The sequence below is a fragment of the Kryptolebias marmoratus genome, linkage group LG18 (genome assembly GCF_001649575.2).
Source record: "Kryptolebias marmoratus isolate JLee-2015 linkage group LG18, ASM164957v2, whole genome shotgun sequence".
Classification (NCBI taxonomy): Eukaryota; Metazoa; Chordata; class Actinopteri; order Cyprinodontiformes; family Rivulidae; genus Kryptolebias; species Kryptolebias marmoratus.
In genome coordinates, this window is record NC_051447.1 from 11,069,543 (window position 1) to 11,089,255 (window position 19,713).

Sequence of the window (19,713 nt, forward strand, 5' to 3'; positions counted from 1 at the left end):
AAATAAAAATAACACAGAAACTGTGCATCACACTTTAATGTTGGACATGTTCTGAAATCTGCTTCTGCTCTAAATACCTGATCTGTTAAGCACTGGATTTCTAAAGGAAAATTAAACATCTGGTAGCAGTTGAAAATTAGCCCGTGGCCAACACAGATGCATTTATGTAGAGGGATTTTTTTTTTTTATTTAAAAAAAAAGGTGTAATTCTGACAAGAAACAGTAATTTGTTTGTCACTCCTGGTTCTGCTGAATCACTCACATTCACCTTGAGAACACGAAACAATCCTTTACATTAGGAATTAAACTATATACAAAAGAAAAACATTTTAAACCACAACAACAAAGTTTCATTTGAGCTGAGCTGTCATCCTACATTTTATTATATGTCTAAAAAGTTATGAACAGTGGATGGAGTTTAATGAAATTCTCAGAAGTAATTACTGAATGCACATTGACAAGTGATTGGCTTTTGGAGTCAACCCAATTCAAGATGGCCACAACAGCTAATCAAATATAGAAAAACACAAAGATGGCTATAACTCAGTCAGATGTATAGGTACTGAGCTAAAATTTGGCATGATAGTAGCTGAGAGTCATCCCTAATGCCCACGCTAAGCTCTAACAGGTTGTGTGAGATGTTTGTTTAAAGCTGGCATTAATTGTTGGAGTCAACCCCCGTTTGTCTGTTAGCAAAATATTGCATGAACCACTGAAGAGAGTTTAATGAAACTCAAAAACTAACCACCAGATGGTCATCTACCACTGATTAACTTTTGGAGCCAAGCCACTTCAAGATGGCCACCATAGCTAATCAAACCCAGAAACTGGTATAACTCAAACAACTGTACAAATAAAAAGCTATGGTTTGGTGTGGTAGTAGTTAAGAGTTATCCTCAACACATACCCAGAGCCCTAACAGATCTTGCAATGTTAGCGCAACCGTGCACAATGTCTTTTACATTGAATATGCACATCGTCTTAAATAGAAAGAAGGCCATAGTGCTGTCTCTTAGGCCTGCTCATCACATCAGTGAACACAACATGGATAGCTGGCAGCCTTGGGCTAAAGCTGACAGAAACATGACTACTGATGAGTGACGTGGAGTGCAGATCCGCCGAGATGGAGTGAGAAGCGCTCAGCTACATGTCAGGTCTAAAGTGAGAAGCTCCGCGCACAACCTACACAAATGGATGCCCGGCGAGCGGCTAATGGACTGGCTGCCTTGTTTGTTATTGTATGATGATAAGTGCAGCTACAGCACACGGATGTATCACTGGTGTTTCGATGTCCCTGATTAAATTACATTCTCGGGCAATAAAGTTTAATGAATATAGCATATGATTGTTTTGTTTTTTTAAATAGAGAGCATGAGTAATACATGGCTGGAAGGGGATGGCAGCCTAACAAACAGAGCGGTGTAATGCCTCTGCAGCATGTTTCAGCACCACGGACAGCGGCAGGCCTCATCTGGATGCCTCAACAGGGAGAAGAAGGGCTAAAAACACCAAGATCACAGCAGGAGGCACGATTCAGAGATGGCATAAACGCCTCTGTTCTATTTATAGTCACATTAATATTGATGCACCCCCTCCTCCCCCCTTTCCCCAGCTCAGATATAAATAACAATTCTTCCCCCCCAGTTGGAGCCAATTAGCTGAAAGGCACAACATTTTATCTGTCCTGGTGGTGTGAGGATAAAATAATAAATCAGAAGCTCAACGGGATTTTAATGCGGCACGATACTCTCTCACAGCCAATAAAATCGCGATTCGTCGCAATTAAAACGTGCCAGGTGTAATTGGCCACAACTAAGTGGTGATAAACAAACAATAATGTCGCTGGGTTTGTTTAGATCGGCGTTAAAAGACGTCGTTGAAATGGAGGAAAAAACACGGACAGATTTTCTTACCCAGCAGGCATTTCGACAGTTTCTCACAAATAGGACTCGTGGAGGTGTGTCTTTTATCGAAGGCTCCTCTGTGATTTCACACTGATCGAATCTGATGCGTTTGTGTGAGAACAGCAGGCACGGAAGCTGCAGTCTGACATTTTAGGAGATTTATTTGTTTGTTTGTTTTGGCGAAAACGGACAAATTCCCGTCCGCGCAGCTCATCCGGGGTGAATTACCCACAGCGAGCTCTAAGAATGAGATTAATGGTGGTTTGTAAGGACTGAAAATGGGCGTGAACGGGCTTTTCCGCCTCCTTATGTTCCTTCCAAATGATGCTGCACACATTACCACACACATCCCATCCACCCATCCATCCATGCAAGGTTAGTTGGAGGTATCTGAAGAAATGAATTCCCTGCCTTCGTGCTGGAGCTCCGGGCTGCCTGCCCTGCGCCCTTGACACTGCCGCGGACAGCCGCCTCCTGTCCTCCGCGCTCAGCTCGCTCAGGTTCACCGGAGTCCCGTCGGAGACCCGCACGAAGCCGCCCTTCCCGTCAGGTGCCAGCCCCTCCGGGAGCCCAGACGGCGGCCCGAGCTCGCCTCCTTCCAGGCTCGCCTCGTTCCCCATGACCGACCCCTCCCGTCCCCCGTTCTCAGTTCGAGCTGTTCTCGCCTAATTGTCTCTAAAGAGCGCCCTGAAGACGGCGAGTCTTTGCGTCCCGAAGCATTTCAGATGTTTTTTCCCCCCGTTTTCTTAGATTATCTGCGTTTAGTTCCCCGTCCCGTCGAGCCTCTCCATTTCCATCGTTTCTGCTTGTTTTTCTGAGCCTCGCATCTCTGCAGCTGTACACCACAGTTACCACAGTTTTCCGTTAAAGGGGGGTCTTCGTTTTACTACCGCTTACAGCCACAAAAAATCATTTCCGGGACGGTAATACAAAATAAAATACCCCTTTTCTTACCAAACAAATGCAATTGTTAACCGAACTAAACTGGATTAAGTCAGATCTCAAATTAAGAACCTTTTTTTAAAACATCCTGAATGCAACACTCAGGGACTCACTATCGTAGCCTGATGTTATTGACATAAACAGAGCGCTACATTTATGAAATTGCACTTTTCTAAATTTGGTTCATGTTTCTTAAGTTATTCCGACACTTTTAACAAGTTCTAGCAAATATTTACGCTTTACACCTAAATCATTAAAGAACTTCCTATCTTTTTCAGGTAACACAGTTAGCTCAGCACTGGTTATGCTATCGTCTGATGCTAATAACATAAACCAAAAGCTTATTTATTAAACTGCACTTTACCACATTTGGTTAATAATTCCTGAGTTGCTCCGACACTCTGGAAAAACGTGTTTCAGCAAATATTTTACGCTTTACACTGAAATAATTAAAGAGCTTCCGCTTTTCTCTACGCAACTCTGGTTAGCTTAACGCAGATTCGCCACAGCCTCCTGCTGCCCACTGCGCATGCTCCGCCCCTGACAATCCATCCTAAGACATCAGCAGAGGAAAATATGCATTTAAAGGCACATCTCAACTAAATATACATAGGGTTTTAAAGGCTAAGACATCCAGAATGAGCAGAATACAGAAAAAACTAATAAATTTCAGAGTTTATGGGTCCCCTCCCCCTCAGTTTGCGGTGTTAAAAAAAATAGGTTAGAACAAAAAGACAGCTGTAAATAAAGGTGTGGGTCAGGAATCTTGGGGTCCAGGGGAGGGGTCAAAAGGAACTATTTGACCTCCTGTGTGAGTACTATTCCTAAAGAATGAACAGAATCAGGGCAGTGTGATTCCAAAATGTTTTAAGTCTAATTTTAGAGAACACTGCTGTCATGAAATATTAAAAAACGGTCTAGAGATGACTCATAGTCCGAATATCTCCTATTTATTTAATTTATGCATTTTCAGTTTGCAGATCTTTAATCCTACTTGATTTATCAACTCAGATATTTGAATATTTGACTGATTATTGTTAAAAGTGTGGCAGGAAATCCTTATTCCTATCACTGCAGCCAGATGAGTCATAATGAATTCTTTATCTCTTCCCCCTTATGTGAAGATTTGATAATTGTTATCTGAAAGAGCAAAGTGTAGGATCAAATGAATTTAAATTAAAGGCAGCACAATAAAAAAATAAAATAAACAGGCACCAAACTGAATCTGTAGATTCAAGAGAAAACCGTTTCTGCAGCCCACATGCTGCAGATCACACTTACAGTATATTTAGCTCAGATCCAGCAATGAGGATATTAAAACACGTCACCTCAGCTATACATCAAGAGGACGTGTCGTGGTGTGACAGCAAGTGCTCATTTGCTGCGTCGTCCGTGGAGCTCTCGGGCAGATGTGTCCTCGCTGGAGTGCAGCCCTGAGCACCTGAACGGGAAAGCTTGCGAATAAGAGCAAGTGACACCACAGATCATCACTGAAACCACATTTTAGACGTGGCGGCAGCAGCTATAAGTGGGACGTTTGTTGTCTTGCCTCGTTCTCTGTGCGTCTTTGTTTAAATCTGACCATTTTTGTTGTCAAAGCCTAAATGAGATAAGGTCACTCAGAATGTTCAGTTACCTTATTTCTGATCTGAGTGTGGTTGTTCTGCAACTGATTCCTTATTTAGACAGAAAAGTTGCTCACTATTTATATACAGTCTAACTTTCTTTCTCCATCTGTTTTCTGCTCATTTATAATCACTATTTTCCATCCTAATCTCATCTCTTTGACCTTCCTGTTCAAAGATAAGGCTCTTTTTTTTTTACAGTTGTCTCCTCCTTCCTACCTCAGTGGGTGGAGGGTGAGTTTTGGTCGTCAGTGATAAATGACGGCAGCATGATTGTTCTTCCTACTTACTGTTAAAGCTTGGTATCATTTGATTTTCTCCTACAGTACGACAGAAGCAACCTAAATATGTTCTATTTGTCTCAGTGTGCGTTAATGTGTACACCTTCGTATTTCTGTGGATAAAGTGTGGTATTCAGTCATGCAAAGTGAACAGACGCCTCTCAGAAAGACAAACAAATGAACAGAAGAGTAAAAACAAAAACAAAAAGGAATAAAAAAAAACCACAGATCTAAAAATAATTACTTCCCAAGGCATGTTCAAACCCAAACAGTCATACAAACATTAGTACACTTCTATTTTAAGACCTCTAAGGGACATTTCTGCTATAAGGAGTAAATAAGACATGTTTTGCTGGAAACATTTGGCAATAAATAAATTGTTACACGGGCTCTTATAATATATGGATAATTAACCTAACTTCCTTACACTGTTCATTTGATTTAGGCATAATTGTTATAAATATAGAAACAACGATTTTCAAAGCTTTGCTTGCCTGTTTTATTCTAATTCAAGAAGTTAAAAAATAATTATAATAAATAAAGCATTTGTTATTCTGCACTTTGCCTAAAATATATTGTATTCAACCCAATTTCCAAAAAAGTTGGAACATTGGGTAAAATGTAAATAAAAACAGAATGCAATGATTTGGAAATCTCATAAAGCCATATTTTTTTCACAATACAACATAGTAAGAAACACTTCCACATATCCTTGACTCTCAGAGACTGAAGGACCTGTGTGGTGTGCAGCCTTGCTGATGTAACCTGAGCCCAGCAACCAGATATCCCAGACTGGACAGTGGTCATTTAATTTTAATACTCATTATGAGGCAAGAAGCTAACAAAGGCAGGCTTTTTTTGACTAAAGACCATTTCAGGAATGAAGTTTAAAGTAAAAGATTACCTTAAACACAATAAAACAGCCCCTGTAAAGTGGTAATTTGAGAGCACAAGTGTACTAAATGAGTTATGTGCCCCTTGTGATGTATAGTTGTCCAAAACATGCTACTGGAATCTTCCCCAGAGAGCTTTACCTCCCTAATCCCATAGAAGAAAGTGCAAATACACAAGAGTTCCATACCTGTTTTAGGGATCCTCAAAGGCGCTGTGTGATGATGAGAGGAGGACTCCCAGGTGAAGGTGTACTTGCAAGTGAAGTTTAATTTCTGTCATGTTGCGGCTGAGCTTCACTTATCCTTATTAGCATCCTGGCATCCTCCTAATTCTGCCCTCAGAGCCAATTTATTCTGGCCAGTAAGACGCAGGGGACGGGAAGTATTTTTAAAGTCACATAGAAGCTCCCTCGCTTTGCTCCTTACTATCCGCACGAGTGGATGTGCCTGGCTGCACCTGCTGCGCACACACACACACACTCGGACAAAGGTGCACTCATGCGCGGACATAAGCAGCCGCTCTAATCCTCTTTTCTTCTGAGAGATAGGCCAATCACTCACCGCTCTGCACTGCATGTGTTAGGCTTGATGTCGAAGCTGAGGGTAAAGCCACCCGCCAAGTGACAAAAATAAAATAAGTGAGCAGAAATAAGTATTCTTTACTCTCAAAACTGTGTAGAAAATATTAAAATGTCTCTGTTGCACATAAACTCACATAAGAATAATAAAAAAAAGAAATGTATTGAACTGACAAAAAGCTCAGATTAAAGTCAGTTTGAGGCTTTTATTGGTGCAAAATGTGTTGAATCTTAAATATACTGAAACGTAAAGGCCCAGCATTCCTTAATGCCATCACCGTTCATACCAGAGTTTTAGCATAAAAGGTGATAATGTAAGATCATCTTATGTTGAGAAATGATTACTTCCATTTTGGTCATATCTTGTATATACCATTATGAGCGATCTCATGTAATATTAAGATGTCACGCTCAGAGTATGTGTTGAGGATGACTATCAGCTACAACCATACCAAAATTTTAGCTCAATGTCTGTAAAATCGACTCAGGTATAGCCATTTTTATGTTTGTTACAGTCAGTTGGCTGTGGTAGTCAACTTAAATTGGATTGGCTTCAGTTGTAGATGTGTGACTATTGATTATTTCCTGAAAGTTCCATTAAAATCTGTTGAGTGGTTCATGAGATATTTGGCTAACAGACAGAAAGAGTTGATGCCAAAGTTTGAAACGCAACTCTTGTGTGATCAGTTAGCAGTGAAAGTATAAGTTTGAGATCAATCACAGCTACTACCACACCAAAGTTTAGCTCAATATTTGTAAAGTTTTCCTTTTGTGTTTCCTAAGGTTGATTAGCTGTGGCAGCCATGTTAAACTGGATAGACTCAAAAAGGTAATCACTTATAAATGTATATCTAGTGATTACTTTCTGAAAGTTTCATTAAAATCCCCCACCACACACACAGACAAAACATTACTTTGCCTTTGCCTTCAGCAGCTGGCAGTAATGAACACTCCTCCTCAGCTGGCTGACTGGTCAGTGACCTTTCTGCCCCGTGTCATGTTTCACCTCACAAGATCTTTTCATTATTACACCAAAAGTTCCATAAAGTTACATTGTTCACTAGTTTCTCTTTCTCCACCTGCTCAGATTCCAGTTTTGTCACACCTGAAATCAGAGCGTGAAGGATTTATTTAAAGGAGGATGTCACGGCGCTCGAGTGAAGGGCGCAGGAAGGGCGCTTCCTGTTGCAGCAGGACTCTTAATAGGATTTACTGCTTGTTGTCTGGAGGCCAATCTCTGAAGCCACAAGTGCAGCAGCTGATTGATGCAACAACACTTTGGCTTCTTGTTGCATTCATTTAAACAGATGAAAGCGAGATGGGAATATGGAGCCACAGTTTTCTTTAACAATTGTTGGTGCTGACGTACAGACTCTTGCTCTCTCTGCACTTCCTGGGGATTTTTTGAAGTCACCCGAATTCAAGACGGCTGCCACAGCCGATCAGCTATAGCCAACACAAAACTGACCATGGCCTAAATGTTATTTTCAAATTTGGACCAAAACAGCTTCATCTTCATTACTTCTCATGTTAAGATTATCTTAACATTCCTTCATGTAATGCAAGGCTTGTTGTATCTAACTGTGGTGGTGCAAATTAAAATGATTTAATATTAGAGGGGTCCCACAAGTCAGAAGAAAAAGGCTAAACTTCCTCATACTTGAGTTAAAACACAAGAAAATGCAGATTTTTTAGGTTGCATCAGTCTGAATTATTTTTGAACCACAACCCCTCATATTTAACAAGGATGAACTGGTGTTTTTGGTTTGATACGCCCAAATCCTTTTTACTACTTGAAAAGTGTAGCGTCCTAATAATTATGCACGTTTAAATAAGGTGATGATGACATTAGGAAGGGTCCTAACGTTGTTACCTCCATCCCTCTTCCTGTCCTCACATCTTTCTCTGACCTCTCTATCAGTTGTCTTTGTGAACTGACATCAGCTGACATCTCAGCAAACCCTCCTTCAGGATCTAATGGGCTGATTCATCATGAGGAGGAGGAGGAGGACCGCGAGTCCCTCGGGGACAAAAGTTCCTACTTTAGTAAGAGAGGTGTGAGAGATAATGCTCAAGTGCTGTGACTCTGATTGCCAATTACGTCCGGAGCTGTCCCTCCATGCTCATGAATTTTTAACAACACACAAACACCTGTTGTTGAGGTGGTGCGTCACAAATCGTTGCGTCATCACTTTACAACAACAGGGGGGGTGGGGGTCCCATGTGTGCAGCCAGATTAAACACAGATGAGTCACAGAGATGGAAAATTCAAACAACACATCTCACTATAGAGCTGACAAGGGAGTTGCCCACATAAACTACTTATAAGTCAACATGCAGGCCTTAAGGTGACTTAAGGTAACTTTCCAAGCCCCGAAGCAGAGGGAAGATGGCATTTGGAGAGGTTTGTCAGTCCTTTTTGATCTAACAAGTCCTTAGATTGTAACCCTGAATCACAGTATGAATCCCCTCTAGAGACAGGATTAGGTCATCGATCAACCCATCAATCCCAGTCTGTGTGTATGTGTGTGTGTTTGTATGTGTGAGGACAAGCTGGTGCTTGTGAATGAGTTTATACAGAATCAACTCCTCAGAAATCTTTCTGTTCATTACAGCCAGTATTGTAGCTCAGAGTTTGGGATGTGGTGTCACAGTTTTCCCTCTCAGAGGGTTCTGCCTATGTGCTGGAAACACCCAGTGGTAATAAACACAGAGGCTAAATAACTGGAAATGAAACACAAAAAATGACTTTCCTTTTCTTTCAGCCCAAACAGTGCTGTGGTGAAATGACTCAGACTTGCTGCTTAGCCTTTTTGTATATGCTTAGACTAGAGTTTTAGACCAAGAACATTTTATGATAAGAAAGGACGGAGTTGTAGCTGTTTTGATCAAACCTTGAAAATACAGTCATATGAACGTTCGATTTCATTTGAGACCAACTCCAAATATAATCACTCCCAGTATTTTCCCAACCCTAATTTAAACTCGGTTCACACCTTAACCTAATCCAAAAATGATGCTCCATTGTATGAGGACCAGGCTTTGGTCCCCATAAGGACTATTAGTCCAGACAAAATAAGTGATTAAACTAGAAAAAGTCCTAAAAAATTCAATAAGAACAGGTACACACACACAGGCAAAAACCTTATCATCCTTTTAGAGGCAGATGATTATAATGAAGGAGACAGATTAGTCAAATCCTCCCTTCAGAATGTAATGTATTCCATATAATTCACATAGTATACATTTTTAAAGAGGCTATTTATTACTTTTAGTTTTTTTTGTCATTGTCTTACATACACAACTCTTCTCAGATGCCACTCAAGATGGATTTTTTTTGTATAGTTAAATTAGTGTTCAAGATTAAAGTTAAAAAAAATACTTTTTCACAATTAGCTGAAAAGTTTGTGAACCACTGACCTAGACAAATGCAATCAATGAGAAGCCAAGAAATTCGAACGGCACCTGGAGGACTCAGCGGGGTTCAGTCTGGATGGGAAATGTCACCTGTCATCAGGGAGAGCTGCTCTTTATGAGGCTCGTCTTTGGTTGCCGTGGTTTCTGCTACAGCTGCCACTCACCTGCGGGGTCGCTAATTACAGGAGCTCCCGAAGATTAACATAATGCAGCCGCCTGTGGTAAAGTGCAGCAGGCGGATGTACGTAAACGTGTAAGTGCCACCTCGGGTTACTCCGTGACAGAGCAGGTGAGTACAGATGTTTTATCGGCCTGAAAGAGACAAATCGGTTTCCACTTACAAGGAAGGCGAGAGGAAGAAATGGGAAACATGTTCAAAGAAAAAACAATAAAACTCTTGAGATAGAATGAAACAAACAGCCCTGCAGCAGCTCAGGCTTTCGCTTTTAATAAACTCCATGAAGCTTTATAAAACATGCACTGAGCTCAGCAGCTGTTAAGCTACATGTCCTCTTCTCAGCCTTGATTTCCCACAATTCCTCAGGCTGGCTCCTGGGTAAGAAGGGATGAGTCAGAGATTCTGAACTGAGACTACATCCAACAGTCAATGAGGAGCTCCAGATTAAAACAAAATTCACATAATAAAGTCTTCTGGGTTACTTTGATAACTCAGTCGCTGGGTTAAAGTTGTTGGGTTGGTTTGACTAAATATTGGGTCAAAAAGTTTCACCCGGTATTAGAAAATTGTTACATGCTGCCTACTAATTTCATGATCAGTCTCAGTCAAATCATTCTCTTTCAAAATCACGCTGACCTTTCCTTGATGCCTGAAAGTATACCAAAAAACTACATTTGCCAAATGGGGGATTTTGATTTATTTTTTTGCCATTCTCTGCAGAACAAAACACAGCTCCATAAAAAAAGTGTAGTTCCAAGAAGCAGATATGTGAAGAAAGCATTTTAGACAATGCAGAAATCCCTCGTGGCAAAATAAACTGCAATAAACCCCTCCAAAATGTTGGCCAAGACTTGTAAAGACTCAGGCAAACATGTGAGGACAGTTGTCATGGTAACCAGCAAATTCATAAGGCACATGCAACCTGAGGACAGAAACATGATTACAGCTCTTTAATCATTTCAGCTGACACACAGAAACGCTCTCAGAGAGCAGTTTCTGGGTAGTTCTGTCTGAATCTTATACCTGAGAGGAAGATTTCACAACTTCTGAGTGAATTAAAGGCTAAATATAGGCTTTCTGTGAGTTATATTATGAGGTTTAAGGAAGAGCTGGAATGGTGGTTCAACAGTGACATCTGGTGGCTGCTTTTAATCCAATTCAGTTCACATGTTGTAGAACCTGTTCACAATAAAAGTAATCTCAGAACCAGGCTCACGTCGAGCTGCCTTCTGCCTCAACCTCATAGGGTTGAGAGGACAGGAGACAAACACAGGAGGATTGGTCCAGGTGTAGTTTCTATGGGAAGAAAAACAAAGAATATCAGGTTAATGGCAACGATAGATGCATTTCCAAACATGGAGAGTAGAGAGAGACTGTGGGAGGACATCCAGACGACATATCTTCACTCTGCTGCTGACTTTACTAAGCCTACAGCAGCAGAACTGAATCCTATACCCTAACTATAGGATTTATCAAAAAGGAAAGACTTAAGCCTAGTCTTAAAAGTAGACAAAGTGTCAGCCTCATGGAAAGAAACTAGAAGTTGGTACCACAAAAGAGGAGCCTGATGAATGAAATCTCTGCTGCCCATTCTACTTTTAGAAACTCTAGGAACCACAAGTAAACCTGCAGTCTGAGAGCAAAATGCTTTGAGAAAATGCGGCATATACAGGCAGTACTCACTGTGAACATTTCAGATATATAAAAAAGACACATCTACATCTATATAGATACATATATATGGATCACCAACTGCTAGTTCTGTATTGTAACGTTACATTTTTACAGATCCTTTTAGGTTTTAGTAAACAATTACTGCACCTCTTTACAATAAAAAAACAAAACAAAAGAAAAAACATACCAGCTAACCTTACCTCCTCAGGACACTCCAAAATCTTCCAAAATAAAAAAAGTCACAAAAAGAAATTTATGACTGAACCAGATAAAACATCAGCTTTTTATAACATTTTTTTTAATCCAAAAAACTCCTTTGTTGCCACAGCAACAAAGGAGCCTTCTTTATCTTCTAAAATAAGAAGCTTGTTGAGATGAATGACTTTTTTTTTCTTCCCCATTCCAAAAAAAAAAAAGTCCCATCTGTTGTCAGCATGTTCTGTTCGATTAATCAGGGCAGAGTTCCAGCCGTGATGCATGACTGTGGAAATTTTAGCCGTGCTCCGTGAAACGTCCCACCACGACCCCAGGTTTCAAGCACGCCTTGACAAATATACAGTGATCTGGCAAACTACGTTCTGCAGACATTTAAACATTCATCATTTGGAGAAAACCTATTCTCTCATTTCTGACAGGCAGATTGAACATCATAGAAAACCAAAAACAACTGGACTTCTATTCTATTTGAACCTTTTTTGTGTTTACCATGTCCTGGATGACTGAGAATCTACACCAGCATATCACCAAATACACCTTGAATTGTCTCGGAGAATTCATCACGACAACTTTTCAGACAAACTTATCAGATGGAGAAAAGAACACCTACGTATCCTCTACATAAGATGGGCTAATATAAAGAGATACAGCACTATACTGTATACAACACAGGCACCTCCTCAAGATGTCCGCCAACACCAACCATGCGGGGTCTAATTCTGTTTATTTCCACATCTTGGGTACATTTTAAGTTCACAAAACTGCATTTTTGTTGTTTTTAACAATCCTAAATCAGTGGTTCTCAAATTGTTGGTCACAAAACATCAGGTTTGGGGTTTCTGAGATGAACTTCAGAAATTAAATCAAATTATTACAAGGAAAATTAAAAACTGCACACCAAATAAAAGTTTGAGATTCAGGAAGATAAAATTGTTTAGCTAAGGAGAGGCCAGCATTTATTTGTTTATTTTTAAAGGGGGCCATTGCCCCCCCAGGCCCCTCTTCGGTGTCGCCCCTGGTAGATGGCCTAAATCATCCATTACTTCATTTTCACTGAGCGTAAGCTTCTCTTACAGACTCAGATATTCCCCAGAAGACACACTGGTGCCAGTATCTGAAATGACTCCATCTGGTCAGGATTTTAATGTTGGTTTTGAACATGTTTCTTTAGATAATTATTCTCGGGGATACTATTTTTGTCCATTCATGTTTGAAACAATATTTTCTTGTCAGTACTAGTTCATATCTGGCTTTTAAAAGACAGTCAGATACATTAGATTTTAAATTTTTGTGGCTACATTGACTTATCTGCAACATATTTGTAAAATTCACATTTCTTCACACGATCTCACCCACTCTGAGACAAAAACTGCTCCCTTTTTTTCTGCCGACTATGAAGTTTCCAAGTTCATTAAGTCAAAAAAAGGGAAAAATAAACAAGAAGCTTACACGTCAGTAGAGCAGGAAACTCAGATGATTCATGGCTAGGAGTGGGTGTGGATATTTGTCTTTTATAGTGTGCTGACTTCGAACTCTGTTTAAAACTCTCGGCACATGTGTCGGCTCAGTCAAAGTAACCCAATACATCCCTAAGTTCCTGTCTGATTTAAACGTTTTCGAGCCTCTAACGCTCCATGGCTTACCAGGTGACTTCAATCAAGCCTCAGGCTGGAGGTTTGGACTGGGCTACAGAGAAAAGAGAACACAGAAACTTCTTTTTTTTTTTTTTTTTGTAACAGAGATGTTTATTTAGACAACTGAATGCATGCTAGAAAGAACTGCGTTACAGCATCGGTAACTCTCAGCTCTCACACATTTTCAACTCATACTTGTGAGCGTCGGGTCAGAACACGATCTGCTCTAATTTATTGCATCGACACTTTACTCTCGTCAAGTGTTGAGGAGCGAGGAGCNGGGGGGGGGTAGGAGGTGCCATCTTTGAATTAAAGATGAAGGGGGGTTGGATCTGATACTGCTTTGGCCAGATTATTATTCATTATTATTACTGTTTTGGCAAAAAAAGGACAAAAAAGGTAATTCACACCTTGCTTTAATTAAGGGCATTTTTAACCTCTCACACAAAAACACGTAAAAAGACAATAGAAAAGATGCACTTACTGTAGGTAGCATTCACATGCAGTATAATGTGTCTTCTCCTCAGACTAGATTTAAAATGTTTCTCCACTATTTCTTACAGAGATTCACAGCTAATGTTTTTCACTTTTGGAGAATTATCTTACACGTATAACAGCTATGGGGTGAAATGAAGACATGTCGGATGGATCTGGGACAAAAAAAAAAAAAGACTAAATTGTGCTTATCGTTGTCAAACGCGTGATTAATGAACGCACAAAGTGCTCAACTTATCAACCCATACGTCCTCATTTTGAGGGATTCTTCGAAATAATATTTGCCACTTGGTCCTTTAATGGGATTTTGTTGCTGCTGCTGTCGGTTCTCTGAAATACTGATGAGAGAAATATACCAAAATATCAAAAATAAATGCAACCCTTTCACAAAACAATGAGCAATAAATAATAGTCAAGTGGTGCTCTTGTACTGTATATACACAGAGATTTCAATTTGTCGTATATATGTACACAAAAAAACTGTCAGCCTCGTTTCAGACTGGGTTTTTTTTTTTTTTTAGCATAGCCTATAACTGGGATTTGTGTCCCAAAATGATAAATTTCTGAAAAAGAAAAAAAGCATAATAAGTTACTTGGAAGGAGCAGAGGGGATTTTTGCACACAAAAAAAGTCCTGAAATGTCACCCGTAAAAAAAAGAGCAGGTTTAGAAAGAAAAAAAAATATATGAAAGAAAAATGAGACTTTTTTTTTTCTGTTTTTAGGTGGGGTGTAAAAAAAATAATTAGCTTATTAAAACATTGACAACATGCACAATGCCTTCCCAGCCTCAATGGAGATGTTTTGATGGAGGAGTCGGTCTGCACAGTGGCATGAATTTGCATGTTTTTTTGTTTTGCTTTTTTTAAAATGTAACTATTTTTCCATTTTTTTCTAAAACAACGTGGTGCAAGCCATGCACACGTAGAGATGAACACTTCTCTCTCCTCCTTTAATGCTGTTGTTGCTCTGCTTGAGGATTTTTTTTCCTCTTTAAAATGTTCAGAATGAGAGTTTTTCACCAGTTTCCATGAGTTCAGACGGCCAGTAGGCGGCAGCGAATGCATCGTTTCTGCTCCAATATGTGTCTGCACACCTAGCTGTCCTCAAATCCACTCATTCACTGACAAATTTGTCAAGTGTTTTTGTCCCAGTCCTTTTTTAGTAGCTTATGTACAGGAGGTTGAAAAAGGCTGCGTTCCAGGCAAACAGCCACGTCCTCACACATTTACAGTACATATTCCTGGTTTTCAGTCCTTTCCAGTCTTTTTCACAGGTTTTGTGCCTTTGTGTGTCTTTCTTTGAGTAAGAGTTTTTTTTGTTGTCGTTTCATGGATGCAGTTCACATATTTTAGCTAAAATAAAGTGAGCTGGATGGGTTGTTGTTATGAGGAGGTCACTGAAACTCGGAACGTGGATGCATGGCTTTGTGCTTGTATGTGTGTAAGTCTTGGTGTGCATCTCTGTGCTGTTACTCAAACACTTCGTGGTGGTCTCTGAAGCTCGTGGGTCCTCCTGTTGCGTCCCTTCTTATTTTCCTGCAGCCGTCTCCACTTGGCTGCATGTTGGCTGCTCCCCCGAGACCCCCCTGCGACCTGCGAGCCAACTAGTCCACCCTGCCCCTTCTGACCGTTTTGGTTCTTCTGGTTGCCCTTATTGGCCTGGCTGCTTATCGTGCTCAGACTTGGTTGACCTCTCTGGGTATTCTGGCTCCGTGTTTGCCCAACAACCGTCGGAGAGCCAGCCTGAACCCATGGCCTGCTGTGCGGGGGACTGGCTTGCTGCTTCTGAGCGGTGGGGGCTGAAGCTTTAGGCCGTAACGGGGAGTTCAAAACTCTGGCACTGTCAGCTTTGCCCTGACTGTTACCGTTGGAAGTCTTCGCTTTTTTCTGTTTGCGCTCCTTCTTCCAGACTCGGTCACAAAACTCCTCTACACTGTTGAGCTCCGGGTGGTCCAACAGAGACAGGAAGTCCCTGTACCACACCCTGTGCTTGGCTGAGTGACCCAAGCCGCCTCCGGCACCAGGAATTCCAGGCAGAATGTCACCCAGTTTGTGTGTGGGAATGACCTGAAGGTTGAGTCGCAGCAGAGGCTGAATGAAGCCGTGTTCGACTGCCTGGCAGTGGTAGACTCCTGTGTCAGACTGAGTCAGGCTGCGGATCAGAAGACCCTGATCTGTGCGCAGGACCCTGTCATCCATCTTAATCTGGAAGAAACAAACAAGGTTCAGACATAAAAACATGTATGTGTTGTGAATAACTCTTAGCTAGTAACACACCAACTTTTAGCTCAATATCTGTAAAACTGACTGAATTACAGTAATTTTTGTGTTCTCTAAGGTCAGTCAGCTGTGGCGGCCATCTTGAATTGAGTTGGGCTCCAAACATTAATCCATTATAGAGGTACATCCAATGATTATTTCCTGAAAGTTCAATTAAAAGCTGTCCAGGAGTTTCATGAGACGTTTTAACAACAGACATACACAAACACAGGCAAAAACATTATTACGAGCATTTTGCCCTTTGGGTAATGGATAGGTTGACCTAACAGGAATGCAGCTTTTTATGACAGCATTAAGATTATTAAACAATTTGTAAGACCAAAAAAGATTTTATGCACATACTTTTTAGATTATTACACGCTAGAAACAGTATTACTAATCCAGTAGTAATATCCTTCCAGATGAATGCATAAAACTGCTGTGTTTTGCTTCAGATAAGCTAACAGACTCGAGGATTTCTAACTCAGCATGACTTCCTGTATCATATTTCTCATTTTGCTGGTTCCTGAGACAACACAGTCTCAGTGACCAGCTAGAAAAATAAAGCCACGGTGCAAATTATTAAAGCAATAAGTTACATCCTCGGGTCAAAAAGTGAATCTTAACATCCACACCCAAAGCTTTTTGCCCTTCCTCCCTTTCTGGGAGGTTAAAGATTAAAATGTTACAGGTCAAACGATGAAGCACGAGTGGTGAAACAGTGCGGAAATTTGTTCTGTCTGCTGGAATTCAGAAACATAAAATAAATATTTGAATTTGTAATTTACAACCATCCCACTGTATTATTTGTACACTGAAAATGCATTCAGTGCCATAGTTAGCACCTAATGTGCACATTCCATGCATTTTACACTTTTCCCCCTAAAACACACACATACACGCTTGCGTTAATGCACCCACAGACCTCCTGCTTGCGATCGTCGTTGGCCCTCTGCAGCTGCCAGTAGATGAGCGCTCTCTGAGACTTGGGGCTGCATTCCAGAAACATGCTGCTGTTCTCCACACCAAACACACTCCTGTCCTCCACGCTGCCTCCGACACCATCCATGTCGTCTGCCCAAACACAGAGAAGGAGAGGGGTGAGACGACTGAAAGGAAGGATGGAGCGTGTGTATTAGGAGCGTGTGTATTACTGCTTGGTGTTTTGAGTACCGTGATGCTGGAGGTCCGAGCACTGAGAGAGAGGATCCCCATTTCTGATGTCTTGTCGCCTGGTTCTCCTGTGAATGAACCACAACCAAAGGTAATGATGGCTGGGAAATTAAACTTTGCACAATTTTTCCTGTAATGCCTAATTTTAAACACTAGAGGGCAATGTTGTTCAATGCCAAACAAAAAAGTGTATTTATTCAACCTTTACCCCATTGATTAACCGCATGGATAAAGAAAAATATTAAAACCCTGGAAAAAAAAATCAAAGAAACATTAATGCTAAGAGAAGTGAAAAGTCATGCTTCATTGACATCCAATGAGCCGTTATTATGAAACACATTCATAACTGTTGTGCTCTTGAAGAACCGTGTAAAAGCGGTTGGGCTGCTCTTTGTCCTCTGTATGAAATTCCACTACGTCATTTTGGCTTTTTTTTTTACAGTGATGGCTGGGCATATTCATGGTCTGCTTTTACTGACTAGCTGTGAGTGTTCCCCCTGCTCCTATCTGTCACGGTTTAAAGCTGTTGACAGGTCGACACGTGATGTAATAGTAAAAGAGCCACACATGATGGCTGGACAGAAGGGAACAGAGTGGTGAACGCAGAATGGAGAAAAAAAAATGGGAAAAAGCTGAATAAAGTTGTCGGTAGGCCTGTGTGTACTCTGCCAGCACATCCTCATGTCTCCCTCTTTTTCCTCGCACATTTCTGACTTCTGTACATTTCCTGAGCTGACATTTCAGTCTTCTGTTTGTATGAGCACGTGAGGGGCCCGGTGTCTGGTCGTCGCTCTGGGAGGGAAAATATTTTGCCGTGTAGAGGAGAGCTGAGACGAGCCGGTCTTGGCTTTTAACGACAGGTTGTGCCACCTCCAAGCTGGAGTAGAGTCGCCGGTGTACTTCTGCTGGTGTGGGACCATGAATGAGACGCAGCCGTGTTGTTCTTTTTGGTGTAGAAAGGCTGAAGTGGTTAGCTGCAGAATGAATCGCTCAGACAGCTCCTGTTGTAATTTAGTGCATGTGAGCTGGTGTGTGTGTGTGTGTGTCCGTGTGTGTATTCTGACTGGAGAGCAATCGACTCAAAACTGCTGCTGGCAGGAGCACTAACCCAGGTTGCAGGATTGTATTTCTTGGAATGCATACTTGTGCATGTGTGTATTTAATGAGTGCTTTTTTTGTCTGATTATTTCCATATTTAGGTGGTTCTGCGTGTAGCTCTTTTTTTTTTCTTATCTTTTTAGATTTACTGCTGTTGCTGATTGGCCAGTGGAGGTCTGGCACTAAAGGCACATTTTTGTGTACATCCAGAAAAAAACATGCCAACAATTTCAAGCCAACAACATCACAATGCAGGTGTGCTAATAACTCCCAGGTGCATCTACGTATGATACTTTTACTACAAAAAAGGCAGGATGTTGCTGAAAAGAGCTGTGCAGGCTCAGCAAACCCTCCGAGGATAAATAAAGCCTAAAGAGGAGTGTTAAATTTCTCCAAGCTCCTACCTCTTGGCAGTAGGAAAGTATCTTGAGCACTCAGCGCCGTCCCAAGCGCAGTAAGGGTCTCTGGCCAGGCAGCACTCGGCGCAAGCTTTCCCATACACCTCACAGCGATGTAAAGACATCTGTGATACGCCCAGGGCTGAGCCGAGGTACAGCTGTTGCTGTGGGAGCGAAAGGGGAAGAAAGGACGTAAAATTAAATGTTCCTCTGTGGCTCAGCAGGGAAGTTACTGAGAAAAAAAAACAGGGTGGATGTAGGGAGATTAGATATCTTAGGTTTGGTTAAAGGTCAACGAGAGCTCCTTAATGTATTTCACTTTTAAATTATTTATGTGTGCAAAAAATGCTTTTACCTGCTTAGTGGACAGCTCCATAGCTGTAATGGCAGTAGGCTCCTGTTCAAAATACATACAAGTCGTTTAGAGCTATGTCTATGAGCAAAACATGCTTTTTCTTTTAGATTTGCCTCAAAAAAAAAAAAAAAAAATTGCTGCTCAATTTTGAATAACATACCCTAAAGACAGTCATCTCCTCCAGGACAACCTCCTCTAAGTCGTGCCAGCTCTCCCTGGGGATTGTCACCACTTTCAGCACAGTCCCCACATCTGAGAAACGGCAAACAGACAGATATACTGTTAGACGACATGCTCCTGATTAAAATCCCTACATCTGTTTGACCTTCTGCATTTCCCCAGAACAGACCATTACCGACCTCTTCAAACAGACCTCGAGCCTCTGTACTTTTGAGACGGGCCTAGCAGCTTCGACCCGTTCTGATTGGTTGGTTAATCATTGCATTATTTTCACCTTCCTGTTTCAGTCATCTCAAGGTCCGTTTCCTCCATAGCTCATAAAACGGGTTTAACACAAGGATTTTTCTCATTTTGAGTGACCTAAACTACCAAACGTGCCTATTTCTATCTAACAGAGAGCAGTATAAACTGCT

General features: G+C 41.1%; 2 protein-coding genes across 4 annotated transcripts in view; both read right to left on the reverse strand.

Annotated features, from left to right (window-relative positions):
- The window catches only part of pcloa (piccolo presynaptic cytomatrix protein a), a 53,409-nt gene extending 50,630 nt beyond the window's left edge, over positions 1-2,779 (reverse strand). For all 3 annotated transcript variants that reach the window (XM_037981215.1, XM_017414801.2, XM_037981216.1), the window contains exon 1: positions 2,316-2,779. In XM_037981215.1, the coding sequence (XP_037837143.1) occupies positions 2,316-2,524 (209 nt within the window). In that variant the 5' untranslated portion in view covers positions 2,525-2,779. The remainder of the gene's footprint in view (positions 1-2,315) is intronic.
- Positions 2,780-14,297: 11,518 nt separating this feature from the next.
- sema3aa (sema domain, immunoglobulin domain (Ig), short basic domain, secreted, (semaphorin) 3Aa) overlaps positions 14,298-19,713 on the reverse strand; it is a 32,411-nt gene continuing 26,995 nt past the window's right edge. Inside the window, exons 12-17 of the mRNA XM_017414907.3 lie at positions 19,281-19,372; positions 19,121-19,162; positions 18,772-18,929; positions 17,270-17,337; positions 17,022-17,170; positions 14,298-16,042 (exon numbers count right to left, since the gene is read on the reverse strand). Of these exons, the coding sequence (XP_017270396.1) occupies positions 15,311-16,042; positions 17,022-17,170; positions 17,270-17,337; positions 18,772-18,929; positions 19,121-19,162; positions 19,281-19,372 (1,241 nt within the window). The 3' untranslated portion in view covers positions 14,298-15,310. The remainder of the gene's footprint in view (positions 16,043-17,021; positions 17,171-17,269; positions 17,338-18,771; positions 18,930-19,120; positions 19,163-19,280; positions 19,373-19,713) is intronic.